This window comes from Zootoca vivipara, chromosome 9, assembly GCF_963506605.1.
Source record: "Zootoca vivipara chromosome 9, rZooViv1.1, whole genome shotgun sequence".
Classification (NCBI taxonomy): domain Eukaryota; kingdom Metazoa; phylum Chordata; class Lepidosauria; order Squamata; family Lacertidae; genus Zootoca; species Zootoca vivipara.
Genome location: NC_083284.1, coordinates 56,408,193 through 56,431,480, shown reverse-complemented (window position 1 = coordinate 56,431,480; position 23,288 = coordinate 56,408,193). Strand labels below are relative to the sequence as shown.

At 46.4% G+C, this 23,288-nt stretch overlaps 1 protein-coding gene across 8 annotated transcripts in view; it reads left to right on the top strand.

The window, feature by feature from the left end:
* Positions 1 to 23,288, top strand: part of DLC1 (DLC1 Rho GTPase activating protein) — a 296,053-nt gene that overhangs the window by 260,940 nt on the left and 11,825 nt on the right. For all 8 annotated transcript variants that reach the window (XM_060278816.1, XM_060278815.1, XM_035114152.2 and 5 more), the window contains 5 exons: positions 3,873 to 3,936; positions 13,608 to 15,025; positions 16,401 to 16,577; positions 18,996 to 19,155; positions 19,720 to 19,918. In XM_060278816.1, coding sequence (XP_060134799.1) covers positions 3,873 to 3,936; positions 13,608 to 15,025; positions 16,401 to 16,577; positions 18,996 to 19,155; positions 19,720 to 19,918 — 2,018 coding nt within the window. The remainder of the gene's footprint in view (positions 1 to 3,872; positions 3,937 to 13,607; positions 15,026 to 16,400; positions 16,578 to 18,995; positions 19,156 to 19,719; positions 19,919 to 23,288) is intronic.

Below are 23,288 nucleotides of genomic sequence, written 5' to 3'. Positions count from 1 at the left end.
AGCACTCATGCAACTCTTAAAACTGGGGTCTTAAAATTAGGCTTACTATGTTGTGTCCTTCTTTCATTTTAAATGGTTGTTTTGTTTAGCATTCTGCTTTTTTACTCTTTGCCTTTCTGCAAAGTGTACGTTTAAACTTCTGAAGGTACCTCCAAGAAAATAGTTTTCACGTCTCTACACTTATCTATTTCGGCTGCCTAAGGGTCTTATTTTGAGGAGCAGGCTATAGATAATCTTGGTGAAATCAAAGCTCTTATCAGGCCAGCTGGAAATATGTTTTCTCTGACAGATCAAAGTGGTTGGGCTGGTTAAATGCAACAGGTTGAAACTAGATAAAACTCCATGTGGGGACCAGTGTTGTAAAATGTGCAAATGTTTATGTAAAACAAACCTGGAGATCCAAACTGGGAGATTCCCACCCCCCTTTTCCATTGTTTTTAAGGAGGAAGGCATGCACAAGCCATTTTAATGTTGTCCCTTAATTTCATTTGAGGTATCGGAAGTTGAATTAGTTATTTTATATAATTTTTGTAAATTAAATGGAAATGTGTTTGGGGATTCCTGGAGGGGAGTCCCTGTGAGACACCTCCTGGGTTTGGAAGCAGATCTTGATCCTCTGTACTCTCTCCTCCTTTCCTCTCACTTGGAGAAGAAGTAAATAACCAAATCAGGAGATCCCTCATTTATTGAACTCCAGGTTTCCGCTTGACCAACATAGTCAACATTGTACTCTCCAGATGTTGTTGGACTCCCATTTCCATCAGCCCCAGGCAGATGATGAGAGGTTTTAGTCCATCCACATCTGGATTGGCTACCCCTGCTCTAGACCTCTTGAGATTAAGTCCTCTTGCCCCTATATTATCTCAGTGTAGGACAGGGGTCCCCAGACTTACCGGCGTTTGGGCTGGAGGACGGGGGAGCGTGCGCCTGTGCGGGCCGGCGGGCGGGGGAGTGCGTGCCCGTGCACATGCGCACGGGCGCTTACTGGCGCGGTGGCGCGCTTCCAGGGTGGAAAAAGCGCCGAAAATCCGTTGTGCGCATGCGTATGGGTCTCCCCCGACCCGGAAGTGCACCAGAAATGACCTCTTCCGGGTCGGGAGAGGCCCATACGCATGCGCACAAAGGATTTTCGGCGCTTTTTCCCCGACCCGGAAGAGCGCTGCCGCGCTGCGCGCCGTAAGAGCAGGCGGCGGGGGTCGTCGCGGGCCGGATTGGCAGGCCAATTGGGCCGCATCCGGCCCCCGGGCCGTAGTCTGGGGACCCCTGGTGTAGGATCTCCTGTTCATTTTTCTCTCCAGTTGGTATACATGTGTATACATGTGTGACTGAATGTGGCCTGCCAAAGGGGCCCTGTGACAACTGGTTTCTCTGGTTTGGAAATGTGCCCATGAACCCAAAAAAGGTTGCCACCCACCCCTGTGCTAAACTGTAGTTTAGTGTTGTGTCCTAGTGGGGCCAATGTGATGTACTGAGTAATGCCGGAATTGAGCCGGGTCTCAGGTACTTTGACCCCAAAGCATTGCATCTCTTGTGGTAAAGTGAAATGTTTTGGTTAAAGGTGTTTACAGAGATAACAGAAATCACAGGGTTAAAGCTGACTGAAAGTCCAGAGGTAGTAGCATTGTTATCAGTTTATGACAGGGTGGATGTCAGGCAGGCTATGAAATACTTGCTCACAAATTTATTGACAGCAGTACAAGTTATTATAGCTAGGAAGTGGAAGGGGCAAGGTGAATATCAAATGGAAGAATGGTATAAAGAGGTGTGAGATATAGCTATTAATGATAAATTAATATCAAGGTAAGACAGGGAATATGGAGGAGGAAAGATTTTGAGGAGATATGGAAGGTATTTGTACTAAGAAAACGGAAAGGGGTCAAACCATCGCAAGAGGTGCTCAAATTTTGGGAGGTTTGATAGTTATGATGGAGTAGTCTCGAGGGCGGGGTGCACATTTTTATTTATACTTTGTAACTTGTATTATTGAATAAAAATTTAAAAATGAATAAAGAAGTATCTTTACTGGTAAGCTCACTTTAATTAACCACTTTCACTTAAAATAACAACACAGCAATCCTTTTTGTTTAATTTTTGTGTGTTGGTGTAAAATTATGAGAAAAATTGTACAACCTTGAGAGAGAGAAAAGTAATCTGATTTTTTTCTTCAGTAGCACCTTAAAGACCAACTAAGTTTATATTTTGGTATGAGCTTTCGTGTGCATGCACACTTCTTCAGATACACTGGGATTCAGATACACTGGGATCAGATACACTGGGATTCAGATACACTGATTTTTTTCGTTTTGGGAATATATTAGCAGAGTTCTTCCGGAGTTATACTGAAAATAATTATATTACAGACTGAAAAGAACAATCTAGGCACCTGATGTGTGGGGAATTAGTTTTCTTCTTTGAGGCTTTAGCTTGGTAGATGGGGCAGGGGGAGGAAATGAAAACAGATTCAGTGAGCTGCACCACACAAAGACATACGGGTAGAAGGATTCCATCTGATCTGGTCAAGAAAAGAGTGATTTCCCCTCTGCCCGATTTTGTACATATAGTAATATTGATGATAAATTACAATTATTGTTGCCTGCTCCTTTGTTGCTATAACTTCTGATCATTTAAAATGGGTGTATGCCCTGGAGAAATTGGGCTTAGAATCATAGAGCTGTACAGTTGGAAGGGACCACAAGGGTCATCCAGTCCAGCCCCCTGAAATGCAGGAATCTCTTGCCCAATGTGGGGCTTGAACCCACAACCCTGAGATTAAGAACCTCATGCTCTCCCTATCCCAGCTGGACTTGTTCAGATGTTACACTGAACACTGGTACAAGCTGCCTGAACACATGTGAGCAATCCTGCAAACCCTTCCACATGTTACATTCAACGAGTGTGCAATATGTGTACCTGTGCACGCAAATAGTTTGGCTGTTTATTCGTACAGTTATTCACATTAAACGTTTGTACAATCTGCATACACAAATCGTTGAGCTGTACAAATCAACAAGTTACAATCTTTCACACAAACACTTGTATGTCCGTACATAGAGGCAGACAACTGGTACTTTGGTTACACAGACTCTACACATGTTGAGCATTACATATGAATAATTGTATGGCCCAGCTGTTGTATAAACACATTGTACACTTGTTGGATGTAACATAGGGACTACGGAGATGATTGTGTTCTGAAAAAGACGAGTTTTGAGGAGAGAGCTAAAGGAAATGAGGGGAGGTGGTCACACAGAGACATTCTAGGAGGCAATTGAATGAATAAGGCTAAACAGCAGTAGCAATTTCTCCATCTCTCCAAGTCCATTTTGAGCCAGCTTGTGTGAAATTGCACCGTATTAAGGGGAAATGGCTGGCAGTTCTCAGACGTTCTTTTTCAATTCCGATAACTCCTTAAGGCCATTTGAGCACCATGCTAGATGCAGACGGTTTATTCCAAAATATCTTACTCCTGCTTGCATGCATAGAGTGCAGCATTCCAAGAAAGTTCAGTCCCTGGAAGGGCTTGGTAGTTTTCCATTAGAAGAACAAGAGCCACACTCTCAATTACCCACATTTCATGGCTTCTGGCTGAACAAGTTCTCCTTTATGGTCCTGACTCATAAGGAACTGCTTCAGGACAGCTTTTTCTTACGCTTCTCCATCTGCATCCCAACCAGTCTACAGAATCTGGTATCCAGCTGATGTAACGTGATGTTATTTAAACATATGTGCTATTCTGGGGCTCCCCTTTGGGGTATTTGCATGTAAATAAGCTTAGTGAGAGCTTCCAAGATGATCTTTTATTTGAAATAGTTAGTTTCACAGAATGACAGGTTTACTGTTAATCTTGTTTTGTTTTCTTCTTCCCTGCATAGGCGTCTAAATACTTTAAACAAATGTGCAATGATGAAGCTAGAGATCAGTCCACACAGGAAGCGGGTAAGTGCCCTTGATGAATCTGTCACAGTACTGTAAGGAATTGGTTGATATTCTGGCTTCCCAGTCCTGTATATGTTTACTTGGAAGTAAGCCCCCATTGATGTCAGTGGATCTTATTCCCTTGCAGGTGTGCATAGGATTCAGTCTGCAGCCCTAAACATACTTACTGTGTCTGCACCATTCAACGAAATGGCATTTCTTTCCAAGTATGAGCATGCATAGGATGACATAGTTCATTCTCTTCACTTATGATTATCCATTTGGCAAACAAAGACATCATTGGTCAGACTGGTATTCTTTCAACATCAGACTGTCTGTTTTAATGGGCACAGAGTTGTCAGGATTAAACCTGCACTTTCTGGAAGCTTCATGCCTGATGGTCCTTATTTTTCAAGATGGAATCTGAGTTTTTTCATCTCCATCAAAAGCTGTTCATTACAAAATGATTGTAAAGATCTGTTAATTGATATCCTGGTACCAAATCTGTGTGAATTTTGGCACTTTTGCATTGAATAGGGTTTTTTAAAAACCAAAAACAAACAGCTGCCAGAGATGTCAAGTATGTGAAATGTCAGCATTTTGTTTTTCAGTCATCTTGACAATAATCTACAGTTTTATAAGGCACATCACTATGTTATATAGGCTGCTTTTGATCAGTTACTTAAAGATGGCCCATGCAAATAGTCCTCTGCGCCAGGTGGAGCTTGCAGACTGGGCAGAATGAGTTTGCCTCAGTATTGCATGAGTTGTTGTTGTTGTTGTTGTTTTATTTGTATGTCACCCATCTGACTGGGTTTCCCCAGCCACTCTGGGTGGCTCCCAGCAGAATATTAAAACACGATAAAACATCGAACATTAAAAACTTCCCTAAACAGGGCTGCCTTCAGATGTTTTCTAAAAGTCAGATAGTTGTTTATTTCTTTGAAATCTGGTGGGAAGGCATTCCACAGGGTGGGCACTACTACCAAGAAGGCCCTCTGCCTGTGCACTCTTCTGAATGCAACCATGGGGCTGTTCTGAAGTGTCACTGTTTTGAAAATGTGCTTGTTTACAAATTTTGTAACGCTTGCTTTTGACTCTCCAAAGCGGCTGGCAATAGTAAACCAATTTTTAGAATATCCACATTTAAAGCAGTAAAGTACATTGGGTTGGATGGTGCAATATGCCAACACAAGACATAGGGCCGTCTTAAGCATATCTGGTGCCCTGACGCGAAGATCCCTCCGGCGCCCCCCCCCCCCCGGCCCTGTTTCCCAGCGTGGCTGTCTGGCGGGCACAGCCCCCTGGCAGCGTGGTGCCCCCCGGCGGTCTGGCGCATTGCGCCACCCAGCCTTGCCTTAGGGCCGTCCCTGACAAGACATTCAGGCAGAGAAGTTCTGCGGACTGTTGTGCAAGAACAAGATTTTGCTACACAACTTGAATTTAGCACAAGTGCACATTGTGATCATCTTGTGCAAGACTTCATGTACGTGACCGGGCAGCACACTACATTGTACATCTATTCTGCATAGCCTCAATAACTACATATAAACCTTCTTCATACATTTTTCCAACTGAAACATTAACATACCTACCCAATCCTAGAAACAGCAGCATGGACACCTGAACTACTTCTGTTCCCAAATGCCCAGAGGAATGAATTTGCCTTAACCAGCGGTTGAAATCTGGTATCTGAAATAGATTTGAAACTATTACAATCCCATTCATTTAAGGGGAAAAATCAGTCTAAACTTTCAAGAGAATTGAACATTCCCCAAGAAAATGGGAGAAAGTAAATGGAGGTATGTAAAAGAAATTCCTTTCTTAGCTATACCCCCTCATTAGTCCTCCTTGGTCTATTCTCCCCTACCCCTTAAAAACAGACTCTTAGCTTTGTTTGGTTTTTATATTGTGCACCAGTGTGTGAAAGAAATACCACAAATAGAATTATTAGACAGTATAGCAACCAAATAAGTAAGTTATGTGCTGTACATGCTGTTCCATGTCTGTGAAAAGTGGAGGTGCCACTTCTGCAGTCTTGATGCTGCCCTAGCTTCCTAGTTTTAAAAACCTGAAGCGGATCTTCCTGGAAGAATGCATGCTATTGTCATGTTGGGCGTGCATTAATGTGCATCCTCAGCTGACTTTTGCTTCTCCCGAGTTCCATGATGTCAAATATTTAAAATGCCTGAAGCAATGCCTGAAAAACCATCTTCTCGGGGTTCTCCTATACCAGGGGTCAGCAACCTTTTTCAGTCGTGGGCCAGTCCACTGTCCCTCAGACCATGTGGTAGGCCGGACTATATTTTTTGGGGGGGTATGAATGAATTCCTCTGCCCCACAAATAACCCAGAGATGCATTTTAAATAAAAGCACACATTCTACTCATGTAAAAACACTAGGCAGGCCATACAAATAACCCAGAGATGCATTTTAAAGAAAAGGACACATTCTACTCATGTAAAAACACACTGATCCCCAGACCGTTTGTGGGCCGGATTGAGAAGGTGATTGGGCCTGAGGTTGCCTGCCCCTGTCTATACTGATGGCTGCTGAGTTGAGGGAAGGAGGCAAGAAAATATGGTAAGAGGCCTGGAGGCATCAACCTGCAGCAATCTCCCACATGGCCTCATTAGTCACACTTGAAAGACCTTTAAGATCAGTAAGGAGTTAAGCTGCTGCAATTCAGATCTGCCTCTTAATTGCATTAAGGAAAATAAACAAGAGAGCAGTGCTTGGATTGTCCTGCCCTCGCTGGCTCCAGTGGAACATTTTATGCATGCCACACTTTTTTGCTGATCTAAATGGTATCTCATATAACTTAATGGGACATCTACAGGGGCTAGTGGCAGCACATAGTAACCGGCAGATTTGCGTAGTTCCTTCTGTTTTGTAAAGCTGTTTTCTTTAAGTTTCAAATGAGAGAGAGAGAGAGAGAGAGAGAGAGAGAGAGAGAGAGAGAGAGCAAGCAGCAGCAGCACCTTAATGGCTGTTTGTAGGGAAAGGACCACATTGTTGTGATACAGCCCAGTATTCTGTAGGGATCCCCACCTCCAAGTGGCAGATTTCAAAAAGTAGGTCTCACCCCCCTTTAAAAAAAAATCCTAGTGAGGGAAAATCTAGCCTTTAGGAAGGGTCTTCTACTCATTAGTCCATCAGGCCGTTACTCCATCTAGCCTAGCTCTTTGATGTCTATGCTGGCTAGAACCAGTTCTCCCAGGATTTCAGACCTGACTGATCCTGGTGTCTTTTACATACAAAACTTTTGTTTGGGGTGAGGAAATACCAGGCATGGCGAAGATATGAACCACCCCCCTCACCCTGCTGTTTCTTCGCTCATAATCTGCCCCTCTCCCAGCTGCTTTTCTTCCTTTTTCAAAGCAGTTTTATGTTGAGTATAGTTTTTATATATGTTGCATACATTGGGTTTCATTATTTATTATTTTTATTGTTAGCTATTGTTTTCACAGGATGCAGATAACAGTAAAACACACAAAACCCCAACCTTCCTCAGGAGATGAGCTTGCATATTACCATGAGGCCAGCAACCCTTAGAACAACGCAATTCCAGTCAGTTATCCAAATGAGTAAACAAATTATAGCTTGAAATTACACCAGCCAGAAAATTTTGTACAGGCAGACCTCGGAGCAATTGCAGGTTCAGTTCCAGACCACTGCAATAAAGCGAGTCGTACCTTTTTTTTTTGGTTTCCCGGCGCATATAAAAGTAATTTTTGCACTATACTGTAGTCTGTTAAGGCAGCTCCCTGCCCCACCCCCACCCCGACGGCAGGGGTGGGAGGGGAAAACCCCAGCTCCAGGCCTAGCCAGCTCTACTCCCCATGGCCAGAAGTGGGGTGGTGGTGGTGGGGACTTTCTTTCACTGGAAATGACTGGCATGCCTGCATCTGCACCCACATCCTCGTGAGGAGCACTATCTGCAAAGCACAATAAAACGAGGTATGGCTGTAATGTGAGGGAGGTTCTGCCGTGTCTTCTTTTGCTGTAAAGCCAGCAACCATTTTGTGTGTGTTCAAGTGACATGCGACCGCTGATCTATGGGTCCTTTTGGACCTGGAAGAGAGCAGAAGGGGGACATGGGTTGCCTGCAGACATAATAATAAAGGCATACCCATCTGTTGCAAGTGTGTCCTTTTGTTCCACGCCCCTCAGAAGCTTTAATTCGTTAGTTGGTTTTTCTACCAAAGCTGACCGCCATACTTTCTTATATCATGTGGCAATTGATGCTTTCTTTATTAAAAAAAATGTTGATAGGATTCCATTGTGCACAGTTACATGTAACATGCAGCCAACATCTGAGTTGGGATATGAACCCTAGTCTCCCAGACAGAGTCTGATACTGCATGCACAACCCTAAACTGGCTCTTCTCTTCTAGTAAACTTCTTGGATTATCACACTGACATTGTCAGAGGGCCTGATGTGGCTACTCTAGAGTAACGACTCCAGCATGGTCTTTTTAGGCTTTTATTAAGTGCTGATTATTTACAGTGTTCAGAGCGGTTAATATACATCCTTAAGGTGAGGTGTCAGAACCTCCGAATGGCGATTGGCACGTTTTCCTCCAGCATAGAAGCTTTGGAAGACCCAACCTCTTCCCCCTACATTTGCGTCGCAATTCCGGAGTTGGGGGAATTGGCCTTCCCCCCCTGCTCCCATCTTCCTGTCCCACCTGGGGCATGGGCTCCGCAACCTTGCCTGAGCCTCGGACACTACTTCCTGACTCTCCGCTGGAGGCAGAGCTCTCCTTGCTCTCTCCAGCGCTTGGGGATGGGCTGGAACTTAAGATGGGAGGGACTTCCCTGTATCCCTTGTCCCTCACATCCACCCCCCTCCCAGGCTCCTCTCCCCCCCTCCCTAGGGGCTCTCCGCTTACTGGAGATGAGTGAAACCCCAAGAAGTCCGTGGTGTCAGAGCCTGTGGGTGTAAAAATTTCCCCCCAATCCGGCGATCTTTTCCCCTCCCCCTGAGAAGACGGGAATCCCAAAAAGTCTGTGGCGTCAGAGCTGGTGGGAGTAAAAATGTTCTGCCAGTCTTCTCCTGCCTCTGACGTAGTCGACCTCGGTGAAACCCACACCTCTTCTTCCATATCCTCAAATTCCGCTTCCCATCTCCATGGAGAGCTGCTGCCTGCGATCCCTTCCTCCCGCCCCTCCCCCTCTCCCTCCCTTTCCATGTGCCAGGGCTTGGGCCTGTGGGGGAAAAGGGCGTGGAACTCTTCCACTAAAAATTCCTCAGGTACTTCCGTGGCAGGTATCCACTCATTGTGGGACGGCGGAGTGTCCTCCCATGCTATGAGGTACTCCAGCCCTCTCACCCCTCTCCTTGAGTCTAAAATCTCAGTTGCCTCATTGAGTCGTCGGGCGTCTCCCGTCTCCCCCCCTCCCTCTGGAGGCTGATCACTGTCCCTAAACCTGGTGCTTTCTCTGTACGGCGATAGCAGGGATCTATGAAACACTGGGTGCACTCTCATGTCCTCAGGCAGTGCTAGCCTGAAGGCTACCGGATTGACCTGTTGCGTGACCGTGAAGGGGCCCAGCCTCCTGGGCGCCAACTTCTTGCATCGCCCCCTGGTGGGAAGGCCTTCAGAGGACAACCAAACCCTGTCCCCTACCCTGATGACCTCCCCCAGTCGCCTGTGACGATCTGCCCCCTTCTTGTATGCTTCCTTGGCCCTCTCTAAGTGCTCCCGGAGTTGTTGGTGCACCGTCTCCAGTTCCTCTGCCCAGTCCTCTGCCTGCGGGCCCTCCTCCTCCTCCTCCCCCTCCCTCTCTGGGAAAGATCTGAGGTCGCGCCCGTAGTTGGCCTTAAAGGGCGACACCCCTGTTGAGACGTGCACCGCATTGTTGTAGGCAAATTCTGCCAGTGGCAGGCGATCCACCCAGTCCGTTTGTCTCTGGCTGACGTAGCATCTCAGGTACTGCTGCAGAATGGCGTTGACCCTCTCCGCCTGTCCATTGGTCTGCGGGTGCCGAGCCGTCGACAAGCTGACCTCCACCTGCAGGAGGTTCATGAGCCGCCTCCAGAACCTGGAAACAAATTGGCGGCCTCGGTCCGAAATAACCCTCAAGGGTAACCCATGCAGTCTGAATACGTGGTCAACGAACAGTTTGGCCGTCTCTTCTGCAGAGACCGCCCTGGCACACGGTATAAAGTGGCACATTTTGGACATGAGGTCCACCACCACCAACACTGCTGTCTTGCCCCTGGAAGAAGGCAGGTCTGTGATGAAGTCCATGGACACTACTTCCCACGGCCTGTGCGGTGTGGCTAATGGCTCCAGCAACCCTGCTGGTGCTGCCCTGACTACCTTTGCTCGCTGGCAGGTGTCACAGCCCCTTACATAGTCTCTGACATCCTCCCGCACCCCTGGCCACCAGAAGTGTCTCATGACTAAGTGGGTGGTCTTGTCCCTTCCAAAGTGCCCTGCTGTTGGGTTGTTGTGCATCTGCTTGAGGACCTTACCTCTGAGTTGTGTGGTGGGTAGGTACAGGGCTCCCCTGTAAAAAAGCAACCCCCTCCTTTCCTCAAAGTCTCGTGCCTGCTCCCTCCCCCCTCGCAGGTCTTGGAAGATGCGGGTGGCAAACTCATCTGCTGCCGTCAGTGCTGTGAGTTCTGCCTCGCTCACCACTGCTGCTCCACAGGACCATGCCGACGGGGGAAACACGTGTCGGAGCGCCGGTGGTAACTCCTCCTCCATGTACTCTGGCTTACGGGAGAGGGCATCCGCCCTGACGTTCTGCTCCCCCGGTATGTAGTGGATGGAGAAGTTGAAGTGTGAGAAGAACTCTGCCCACCGTATCTGCCGCTGGTTGAGCACCCTGGCTGTTCTCCAGAACTCCAGGTTCTTGTGGTCCGTGCACACCTGGATGGGGTGCTTGGCGCCCACCAGGAAGTGTCTCCAGTGCCGGAACGCAGAATGGATCGCGAGAAGCTCCTTATCAAACACCGTGTAGTTGCGTTCTGGCTGGGTCAGTTTTCTGGAGAAAAAGGCACAGGGTCTCCACTCTCTGTTGGCATCCAGTTGCAGTAAAATGGCCCCCACCGCACGGTCTGAAGCGTCTGTTTCGATGCGCAGTGGCGCGTGCTGTACCACATGGAACAGGTTCTGGTCGGAGGCGACCACCTTTTTTAGGCTTTCGAACGCTGCTTGCGCCTCCGGTGTCCACCTGAACTTCTGCTTGCCTCTCAGGCAGTCAGTGATGGGAGCCGTAACACGAGAGAAGTTCTTGATGAATTTCCTGTAGAAGTTGGCGAAGCCTAGTAGGCGTTGGGCATCTTTGCGCGTCCTCGGGCTGTGCCAGTCCAGGATGGTCTGCACCTTGTCCTTGTCCATCGCTAGCCCCTTGTCTGACAGCTTGTAGCCCAGGAAGTCCACCTCTTTGGTGTGAAACTTGCACTTCTCCAGCTTCACATACAGGTGGTGCTCCTTCAGGCGCTGCAACACCTCCCTGACATCCTTCACATGCTGCACTGGGTCATTGGAGTAAATAAGGATGTCATCCAGGAAGACCAAGCAGTTCTTGAAGAGGAGGGACCCCAGGACGTGGTGCATGAAGGCCTGGAAGCATGCTGACCCCCCTTGCAAACCAAAGGGCATCACCAGATATTCAAAAGAGCCCAGTGGCGTGAACATCGTGGTCTTCCACTCATCGCCTTCCCGGATCCTGATCAAGTTGTACACCCCCCTCAGGTCGAGCTTTGTGAAGATCTTGCCCCTGCGCGCTGCTGTCAACAGATCGTCCACTCTGGGCATTGGGAAAGCCACTGGTTCTGTCATGGAGTTCAGGCGTCTAAAATCCACCACAAGACGGCGCTGTTGCGTGTCTTTCTTGTCCACCCAGAATACCGGGCTGCCCCCTGCTGCCTTGCTTTCTCTGATGAACCCCCGCTTGAGGTTCTTGTCGATGAACTCCCTCAGATCCTCCAGTTCCCGGTCTGACATGGAGTACAGCTTGGCTGGGGGTAGAATTGCCCCGGGTATCAGGTTTATCTGACAATCAAAAGACCTGTGGGGTGGCAGGTGGTCGGATTCCGCTTCGCTAAAGACCTCCTGCAGGTCCCAGTACTGTTTGGGAATTGCCTCTCCCCCCTTAACGTGCATGGTGGCCACCGTGGCTATCGGTGGCCCCTCCCCTGGCTGGCGCTGCATGCAATGTTCCAGACAAAAGTCCGATCCGAACGTAATGCATCTCTGGTGCCAGCTTATGGATGGGTCGTGGCGTGCTAGCCAGCTCATTCCTAGCACTATGGGGGGGTCTGAGATGGTGGTGACGTTGAAAGCCAGTGTCTCTGAGTGCCTTCCCACTGTCATTCTCATGGGGGGGGGTCTGGTGGGTGATGGCCCCTCCCAGCAACTCCCTGCCGTCAATGGTGGAGACGTGCAGGGGAAAGTCCAGCTGCAGCAGTTGGATCTGGTGTGCTTCCGCAAAATTTCTTGAAAAAAAAATTGGCCGACGCCCCCGAATCGATTAACGCTAAAACCGTCAGTGGGTACCCATTAGGAAGTGTCAGAGTCACTTCTAGAACCACCCCTGCTCTGGGGTGTGTGGGCTGGCGCTGCCCCTCTGTGGAAGGGAGGGAGGGAGGGGGCTGGTTTCCGTCGATTGCGCCTGGCTGCTGCCCCTTGTCTCCTGCAGCCAGGCAGTCTCGTTTCCCTGCTGTTGCGTTGAGTCTGTGGGGGCGGGCATAACAGTTCCCGCCCTTCCCTGCCATTCCCGGCAATGTGGACAATTCCTGACGAGGTGACTAGGCTCTGTCCCCTTCTCACTTGGACTAGCTGCGGCTGGGGCGCCCCCCCACCTCTAGCGGCTTTCTCCTCTTCCAACTTTTTCTGCAGGTCCAATACCATCACCCTTAGCTGTTTCTCAGTCTCCTCTTTTGTCCTCACCTGGTCCACCAGCTTGTTCAGCTCCTCCTGCGCCCCGCGCGCTTCCTCCTGAGCGGCATGCAATTGCTGCTGGGCCTGGGCTGTCAGGTTCAGTATCTCCTGCTTCGCCGCTTCAGCCTCCCGCCTCCAACGCTCAGCCTCTTGCGCGCTCATCGCGGCACTCCAAAGTAGCCAAAAAAAGATTCGGAGGTTGCTGTCAGAGGGCCTGATGTGGCTACTCTAGAGTAACGACTCCAGCATGGTCTTTTTAGGCTTTTATTAAGTGCTGATTATTTACAGTGTTCAGAGCGGTTAATATACATCCTTAAGGTGAGGTGTCAGAACCTCCGAATGGCGATTGGCGCGTTTTCCTCCAGCATAGAAGCTTTGGAAGACCCAACCTCTTCCCCCTACGTTTGCGTCGCAATTCCGGAGTTGGGGGAATTGGCCTTCCCCCCCTGCTCCCATCTTCCTGTCCCACCTGGGGCATGGGCTCCGCAACCTTGCCTGAGCCTCGGACACTACTTCCTGACTCTCCGCTGGAGGCAGAGCTCTCCTTGCTCTCTCCAGCGCTTGGGGATGGGCTGGAACTTAAGATGGGAGGGACTTCCCTGTATCCCTTGTCCCTCACAGACATGAAACCAGCCTCCACTGGCTTACAAAAAAGAGCAGAAAATACCAAAGTGTTCACATCAGTAGGACATTGTTAGTTGGGATAACATTGATTTGAAATTGTATTGCCATTGGTGTATTTTATTGCCATTGTTTTTTTGTAATGATTAAGGATGTCCTGTTTCATTGCAGAGTGAGGATTCGGATGAAGATGAGCCTTGTGCGATAAGTGGCAAGTGGACCTTCCAGAGGGACAGCAAGAGGTGGTCCAGGCTTGAGGAATTTGACGTCTTCCCCCCGAAGCAGGATGTGAATCCTTCATGCCCAGAAGCGGCTCATCTCAGCAGTGCAGCTAGTCATGGAGGCCTGCTAACTGACCACACCGAACGTCAGGAGGTAGTTTCCGTCCACAGCATCAGCAGCCACCCAGATGCCTCTCAGAGCGAAGCGCCCACCACCAGAACCAACTCTGTCATCAGTGTTGGCTCCTCAGCCAACTTCGTGGCAAATGAGGACTCCTTCAGCAGCTTGCCCTCTCCTAAAGAGCTGTCAAACTTCAATTTCAACGTGAAAACTAACGAGAAGAATGCCAAGTCCAAAACGAGAAGCCTCTTGAAGAGGATGGAGAGCTTTAAAATAAAAAGCTCCCATCATGGTAAAAGCAAAGCTCCTTCAAAGCTTGGCCTTATCATCAGCGGGCCTATCTTGCAGGAAGGCGTTGATGAAGAGAAACTGAAGCAGCTGAACTGCGTAGAGATCTCCACCCTCAATGGCAACCACATCAACATCCCTATGGTACGTAAAAGAAGCGTCTCCAATTCCACCCAGACCAGCAGTAGTAGCAGCCAATCGGAAACAAGCAGTGCCGTCAGCACCCCAAGCCCCATCACAAGGACGCGCAGCCTCAGCGCCTACAATAAAAGAGTAGGAATGTACCTCGAAGGCTTTGATCCTTTCAACCAATCAACGTTCCACGATGTCATGGAGCAGAACTTCAAAAACAGGGAGGGCTTTGCTGAAGACACAGTCTTCTTCATTCCAGAAGACCACAAGCCTGGGACTTTCCCCAAAGCCCTCTCCAATGGTAACTTTGCTCCCTCGGAGAACAGCACTTCGGTCAACTGGAGAACGGGGAGCTTCCACGGCCATAGCCACCTCGCCCTCAGGAGGGAGAACAGTTCTGACAGCTCCAAAGACCTGAGCCTTGGGAAGAGGCGCAATTCTTCCAGCTCCATGTGCAGCCGCCTCAGCATTTACGACAACGTGCCAGGATCTATCCTGTATTCCAGCACGGGGGACCTGGCTGGCCTTGAGAATGAAGACCTCTTTCCTGAGCTCGATGACATCCTGTATCATGTCAAAGGCATGCAGAAAATTGTGAACCAGTGGTCCGAGAAGTTTTCAGACGAAGGAGACTCTGATTCAGCCCTAGACTCAGTGTCTCCATGCCCTTCGTTTCCCAAGCAGATCCTCCTCGATGTGGACAATGATAGGACAATACCCAGTGACCTCGACAGTACAGGAAATTCCTTGATTGATACGGAAGAATCAACAGGGATCCAGGAAAGAAGAGACTCTGGGGTGGGAGCATCATTAACACGTTCTAACAGGTTAGTAAACACAGACTTTCACTTTACAACAGTACCTCGGTTCTTGAACTTAACGCATTCTATTCCCGAAGCCATTCAAAAACAAGATGTGGCTTCCAATTAGCTGCAGGGGCTTCTTGCACTCAAGTGGAAACCGTGTAGGATGTTTGGCTTCCAAAAAATGTTCGCAAACCGGAACACTTACTTCCCAGTTTGTAGCATTCAGGAGCCATTTTGTTCTAGAGCAAAGCCATTCGAGTACCAAGGTACCACTGTATATATATTGGTGTATATGCATGCTTGTGTGGCTATAGTTACATATGTATGTTTGTATTGATACAGCGTACATAGGAAGTGTGATGCTTTTCAACAGCATGTTGGCTTTTATATTTGAGGATGGGATATAAAGAGGAATCTTAATTTTATTATGTGTTTATTTGGCCTGTTAGTCACGTACTAAAAGAAGTATTCAACCAATGTACAAAAAAGGCTAAAGAGCCCAAAGGGTGTAGCATATAACCAAAACAAGACGTTTCAGTAGAACCCTTTCCATAACCCTTAAAACCCATTTGCATAAAAACTCCTCATGGCACTTTTCATTTATAAATCACAAACTGCTATTTTCACAAAATGGCATGCGCAAAAGTACCGCAAATAAAACCAACAACCAAAAAACATGACAGAAAGGCACTAGCAAGCTATAAAATAATTGACAGGAGCAAAACTTGTTTCCCAAAGGCCTGACAGAATAAAAACCCCTTTTTACGACATTCCTTTTTTAAAAAATGCAGTCATATTCTAATCATGTTCTGAGTTGAAGAAGCAGTTTTACTCTTAAGCACTGTATATACAAAGAGTGACTACAGAATCCTAAATACATATGGTAGTGACTGGAAAATTATACATAGCTCTGTGTCTAAGAACAGACACGGTTTTCTGGACCGGCTTATGACAAAACAAAACAAAAAAACCCAGTTAGCCCAACTGAGGAGTTATAGAAAGTGCCCTGTCAAATACCCACAAGTCAGAACAAGCATTTTCCCTCTTCTGCATCATGGCTTCCTTGAATGAATCCTAGGAACTGCAGTTATTTTAAGGGTTCTAAGAGTTGTTAGGAGACCCGTATTTTTCACAAAGAGTTACAATTTCCAGAGTGGTTTAACAATCAGTCCCTCTTCCCAGGAAACTCTGGAAACTGAAGCTCTCTGAGGGGAGTAGGGGCATCAGACTCTGGCAAATTTAGCCTTGCAATATTTTTACACACACTGTGCAAGGAGTACTTAAGTTCCAAATGTCATCAACATCTGAGATCTTGCAATGGTACAGCAGGTGCTTGGCTTTCCACTTAACTCTGGCTTCTAACCATCCAATGTCTCTCTTTCTCCCTCTCCTGAAGGCACAGAATGAGGTGGCACAGCTTCCAGAGCTCCCATCGACCCAGCTTAAGCTCAGCACTGCTACAGATTGACTGCCAGTCTGTGGCACAGATGAACCTTCTGCAGAAATATTCCCTCTTGAAGTTAACTGCCCTCTTGGAGAAATATACACCTTCCAATAAACATGGCTTCAGCTGGTAAGGAGCTGCATACATCTCTGGGAGGCTAGTCAGAACCTACAAACAGTAAAACATAAAGTGTTCATTCCTTTCTGCCAAAAACCAGTCGACCTTTTTTTCCTTTTTTTAGGTGTGCACTGCCTTTGAAAGTTGCTTAGGCTTGGGGTTTGGGCATGGATGAATGGGTGATAGGTAAAATTGAGAACACCCTCTTATCTTTAAACATTGAGTTGGACCATATTCATGTCCAGTTATCCTTTGCCAGATAAATGCTTTCGGAAAACCCTGCATTGCCTAATCTCTGTTGCTGGTCCTGTAGGATTCTGAAGCAGTCAAAAGTACAATATAAGTTCTGTGGGGTGGTATTTGGTGTTTTTTTTGTTCCCAATTCTACTACCATCTGGTCTTTCTCCTCCTTCCTTTCCCTGGGAGTCACAGAGAGTATTTAAACTCCAGCATCAAAGCTCCTCCTGTTCAAAGACTGTTATTATGGGAGCTGTGCTAAATACAGAAGTTGTTTGTTCTGAAAGACAGAAATAAGTATTGACCAGTTTATCCTTGCATGCTTCGGATTCTCTGCAGATGTCGTAATGTGTGTTTCTTTTTTGCATTCCACTGCTGTGTGTTGTGACAAAATGCAAACTATGCGAGCGCATGTGTCAATAGCGCCGTATGTTGAAACCCTGTGGAAATGCAAATGAGGTGGGGTATTTGCACGGGGAGGATTAGTCATTCATAAACCTAAAATGCTGTTTACGTAGCTGTAGTGTGATTTTAGAATTTTATGGGTTTTGCCTGCTATGCTAGTATTTGCTCTGCGCGCCAACTTGCTTCCTAGCTGATCTCAATTTAAAACTCAGAACGGTTTTATTAAGTGAAATAGCAGGGCTCTGGAATTCTTGTGGGTAGATTTTTCCTACTCGTCAAAACCAAATGGAAAGGCCTTTTACCAAAGTGGGTGGGTGAAGTGATAGAGAAGGAAGGTGCCAGGGTGGGGTGGGGGGTGGGGAGAAACACGCCTGAAAGGTCATTTGTTGAACTGAAACTTGTTGCTGGCAAACGCCAGCTTATTACATCAGTTTCCTGCTGCAACACAGGCTGGTGGGTGGTGGGATGGGTTGGAGGGCTTTCTAAAGCGAGTGGTTAACATACAAAAAGCTCATTGTTCACATGTCTATCTTTCCCTAGAGCCCTAAAGAAGTCAGATTATAAAGGGTCATTGACTGCTAGATTTGCGTTTGACTCTTACAGGGGTTGACATGACCACCCTCATTCTGCCTGGTACCTTTTAGGCACGGCAGATTCTGGTACACAAGGTTAACTAATTAACTGAAAAGATCCATCTGCTAGTGGAAGGATTCGTCTAATTCGTTGATACTATCAGATTTATTCTGTAGCTACACGGTTAAGCATTTTTGATGCAGCCAACTTAAATAATTTGACATGGCCATATCACCAAGGAGTCGTCACCTGGGTGGCATAAATCAAATGGTTTCGTAGCAAGAGATGGAAAAGATAAGAGCTCCCACCTGCGCAGAAGTCTTGTTGCTAATGCTGATCTTGCGAACATTTTGTAATACCCTTTATTCCGCCAATCTGATGGAAGTTGATTTCCCAAATGAGGGAGGAAATTATATTACCTGGGATGCAAAGACGTTGTCTCTGTTGACGTTGGAATGTTGGCTACAACTTATTTCCCAACTTGACTCATGAGCCAACTGGGGGGGGGGGGAGGTAAAAATATAGGAGCGACCTAGGATGGGAAGATTAATCTCCTAAAAGCATTAAATTGGTGGAGATGCAAAATAAGGGCACATTTGTTTGTTTGTTTGTTTGTTTGTGGTGACTCTTCCAATACGTTGCAGTAAAAGAGAATAAAAAGCCATTCAAGTTGTCATTCTAAGTGAGATATAACCTTTGTTTTGTTATATCTCACTTCCTTCAGCATTTGGGATGGGGCAGTAGTTCTGATCAGTACATAGGTGGAAGACATCCAGGAATCCTACATACACAGCCTTGAGCGCCATGCTGGAGGAAATGCAGTATATAAAAATGCAAAAATAAGAGTAATAAAAAATGCATGTTTATTTAAGTTTTAATTTAATCAGATAAAAAGCAGGTGTCTAAATCTAAACTATAGTCCTTGTTCGCATGTCTGTCATTGGCAGCACCTGTAAAGCCCTTTTAAAATCTGTTATGCTTCTTTTCCTTACCTTGTGCCCCCCCCCCACCTTTAACATAGTGGAATGTCAACTCAGTGCCACAGTCAAGATTTCTATATTGATATTCTCAGTGAGTTTGTGTTTTCTGGTGTGCTACTTATTCGACAGCCCACAGATAGAAATAGAAATGTGAGATGTTTTGGAAAGAGACAGCATGACACACATGCACACTTGGAAGGTTGTTAGTCTTGACCGTATTCCTTCTCTTCTGCAGGGCTGTGCCAAAGTTTATGAAGAGGATAAAAGTTCCAGATTATAAAGACCGAAATGTGTTTGGCGTTCCCCTCACCATTAATGTCCAGCGTACAGGACAGCCTCTTCCTCAGAGCATCCAGCAAGCTATGCGATACCTTCGCAACCACTGCCTGGATCAGGTTAGAGTATTTGCTGTACTCCTGGGTTTCAGCCTGCCTCATGATCCCTGAACTTCATTTTCACAGGTGTTCTCAGTTCCTTTTGTTTTCTTGTTTAAGTGAGTCAAACAAATAGGTTTGGAATTGGACTATGAGCTTCAAACTCAAAAACAATTTCTGCCATTCTCCGTCCTATATCAGTGTATCCCACAAAAAGAGCTACACGTTGTAGTACTTCAAACTCTGGGGATGATGGTGGCGGCGGCATATTTGCGTGTTCTTCCACATGTGGATCAACTACTTACCTTTGGAAAGGTTTTGGTGTCCAGGAAAAGCTTGTGTGATACCTTCTTGCCTGATTGTTTGACATGGCAAACAATCAAACACATACTCTGCCACTTCTGTTCGGCAGAATATGGGAAGGTCTGCATTTCCTGCTATTTCCTCACAAAACCAAATGTTGATTTTGAAATACGTCTAGAATTCTGGTTTCAGAATCTTCACGCATTATTAACTGCAAGCACAATATACCCTCAAAGAAATGTCCCTGTTCTGTGTAAGGGGTACCTCTTTTTTGTTACATAGGTTGGGCTTTTTCGAAAATCTGGAGTCAAGTCAAGAATCCAGGCGTTGCGACAAATGAATGAGAGCTCAACAGGCAAAATAAATTATGAAGGGCAGTCTGCCTATGACGTGGCTGACATGCTGAAGCAATATTTCCGCGATCTGCCAGAGCCACTCATAACCAACAAACTTTCTGAGACTTTCCTACAGATCTACCAATGTAAGTCCTGGGTTGTTCGTAGTTTCATTTGTAGCCATTCTCAAGTAGCCGCCTCTCCTTACAATGCAGAATATGTCCCGTTTGGGACTGAAAAACAAATGTTGCTTCATACTGTGTAAGTAATTAAAAATATTTACAGAAGGTCTGACCAGGTTCTTAGACAGTGCAATAGAACGAGGCATGTGCACACCAGAATAATAACACCAAAAAAAGGCTGCAAGGAGAAATATAAGTGTAGGCTAGCTAATTCTGATTCAATTGTTGTGTTCGTAAGCATCAACAAGCATCTTACAGTTACTATTATTGCCATATTTACTGCAATTTACTGGCTCTCTATAGGTAAAGGGTTTAGGCTTTGTGTCACCAGATCATCTCCCAGCTACTGAATTCTCCCATAGTTCGGCTTTGTATACCAAGATACTCAGGGATGCTGTGTCATCTCTACAGAAACTAAAAAAAAAATCTTTCAGACAATGTCTTTCGGTATCCTGTGGTAATTCTGGGAACAGCAGCATCCCATGGAAATGATGGAGACAAGTCAACTTGTCACTCTGCTGAATAACAAAAAAAAACCTCTGGTGTTCTTGTGTGGCCTCCATCCATTGACAGAAGGAACCCATTGGTGAGACAGACAGTGAGAGGGAGATAATTTTGAGTGATTTTTTTCTGCCCTGCATCCCTTTCCCCCCATCTGCTCCAAAGGATCCCCCAATCCTCCTTAGTAGATTTAGGGTGGCTTTCAGGGGCCTGAAGTGCTGTGAGGGAATTGTTGATTCCTTACATTCGCTGAGTCCACCCTTTTAGTTTCTGGCATCTGTTGTACAGTTTCCTCTGAGCTGAAGTGTTGACGCAGTTTGCCATGTGAGAGGGCTTTTCAAACTACAGTGGTACCTCAACATACGAAGATAATCCATTCCAAAGGCGCCTTCGTAGGTCGAAAATTTTGGAAGTCGAAAAAGTGGCTTCCCCTTTAAAAACAAAACAGAAACGGAAACATCCACAAGACGAGGAAACCGCATCTAAAAGCGCCGCGGTTTCCCTTTGGAGGTTGAAAAAACGTAAGCGCGCAGCCGTTTTTGCCGCTCGTATCTTGAAAAATACGGAAGTCGAGTACTTCGTAAGTTGAGGTACCACTGTATATAAACAGTTGCAATCAAACAAAACTTTAATCACAGATTAAAATCCCATGCCTCTGCCTGGTTGATCAGTGGATCTGACACCAAGCAAAGGTTTGCAGAGCTGAGAAGACTGACCATGCAGATTTGTGTCCATTTGCAGGACGATTTCCCACCCCCCACCTGGTTTGTATCTATATCTAGGGCAGAGTTTACCTTTCAGATTGAAACTAGTATAACCCCCCCTCTCTCTTCTAAATCTAATAATATTTTCCCTGCTGTGAAATGTTTTTTTCTGGGTGCTTGGTAAAGCAGAAGGGTGACTTTTAAAATAATGGCAATAATATCTATTTCAAAATCTAAGAACCGCAGATAACAGAAGCAGGCCGTGTTCAGTTTACATTGCATTGCCCTCTCAATGACATGGGAGGGATTGAGGAGGCAGTAGAAGTCAGTTCACTATTCACCACTTTTCTGAAAGGATAGTGTGTCTCTATGGTCAGTGGAGATGCAACCTGCCTAGTCTCTCAGTTTTCATCCCTTAGTATCCACCTGCAGTTAGCAAACATGCACTTTGGTCTGTTTTTAAGTATGTAGTATCAATGTGCATATTATGAGAAATTCACATGCCCCATGATGTGAGGAGTAGGCAGAAGTGGCTATTCCTCATTTGTTTGGAAAACAAAACCATAGTGCTAGGATAAGAACAGATGTATCTTGTATCATATGTGTTTGTCCAGAGCAGTCTTGCCCAGCCTTGGCTCCATCATCTCAGCCAGCTTGGCCAATAGTACGGTAAGGGATGGTGCACATTGTAGTCCCAACAATAATGTCCAGGTTTGGATATGGCAGGTCTAGCGTTCCTCCTGCTTTCTCAGCTTGCCCACTCTTTCTAAGCCTCCTCTGCTTTCTGATGCACCCCAGTCTGGTGCCAACCATCTAGGCAGTGGGTGACCTCCATGCTATGTATCCAACATTTGTGGATTGGGGCACTAATCCCACATTGGTGGGGAGGGGAATAAAATATGACCCATCTTAAAACACACAAGAACAGGAAAGCATAACCTCATGACATCAGCTTGGGCTGATATGGGTCAGGTGGTGGGGGCACCTGCCTTCATAAATCCAATGAGAATTCTCTACTACCAGACTCCACCTTCATCATCTGAGGCTCTTCTTTGTGTGCCTTCTCCACATAAGGTCCTGAGGGTGGCAACACGAGAGCGGGCCTTTTCTGCAGTGGCCCCTCATTTGTGGAATGCTCTCCCCGGGGAGGTTCGTCTGGCATTCCTTCTATATCTTTAGGTGACAGGCGCAAATGTTCCTCTTCAACCAGGAGGCCCTTGGCTGATTAATATTCTACAGCCTTTTAAATGTGTGGGAGAGTGAGGTTGTTGTTTTGCTGTTTGTGTTCTAGCTACCGGTATCTGTTTTTGCTAATATCTCATGATTTTTATCTTGTGAACTGCCCTGAGATCTTTTGGTGAAGGTATCTAAATCAAATAAATACTAGCAAACATGTGGCCCACCCCTTTGCGTCTTGGCTGATGATGAGAGGCAAGAGCTACTTGCCTCCAGATCTATCCTTCCCTGGATTTTTGTGTTCCTTTCTTCCATGTACACAACTCCCCCAAGCGGAGCACACTCCACAATTTGAGACCACTTACATGAGTCCCTTGAGTGGCTTTTGGATATTTTTCAACCCCTGGTGCATCAAAACAAATCAAGATTTTGTCAGTCGTCCTCCCCACCGTTGTTGTTTTTTAAAAGGACATTTGCTATTGAAAGTATTTGTTGTGCTCTGTAGCCATGGATCTGTGTGAGAGTATGTGGCGGTACATTAGGGATGACTCCCCACCCAGTCTTCACTGACTACATCATTGTCCGATGAAGCAATCCTCTCTGCTTATTGAAGTACCGTCTGGATATTTTGTGGTGCCAAAGTTGGGAACCGTTTTTAAGGGCTATTTATTTTAATTGCCTCCCCAGTTGAGGAGTGTGTTTCACTGGCGTGTATAAATTTTTGCTGGGGTCCAGGTTGGCTGAGCTTAGTGTTTGCATTTTCATCACCACCCATGTTAATAAACCGAAGAAGCCCCCCCCCCCCCAAAAAAATCTAATTTAACAGCCCTTTTAGCGAGTCTGCAGAAGTGTGTGGCTCTCGAAATGAAATTCTAAATTTAACTCTGGAATATGCACAGCTTTGTTTTACTGTTGAGTCTCTTGCTAGGCAGGAAATACCTGAGGGCAGTTAA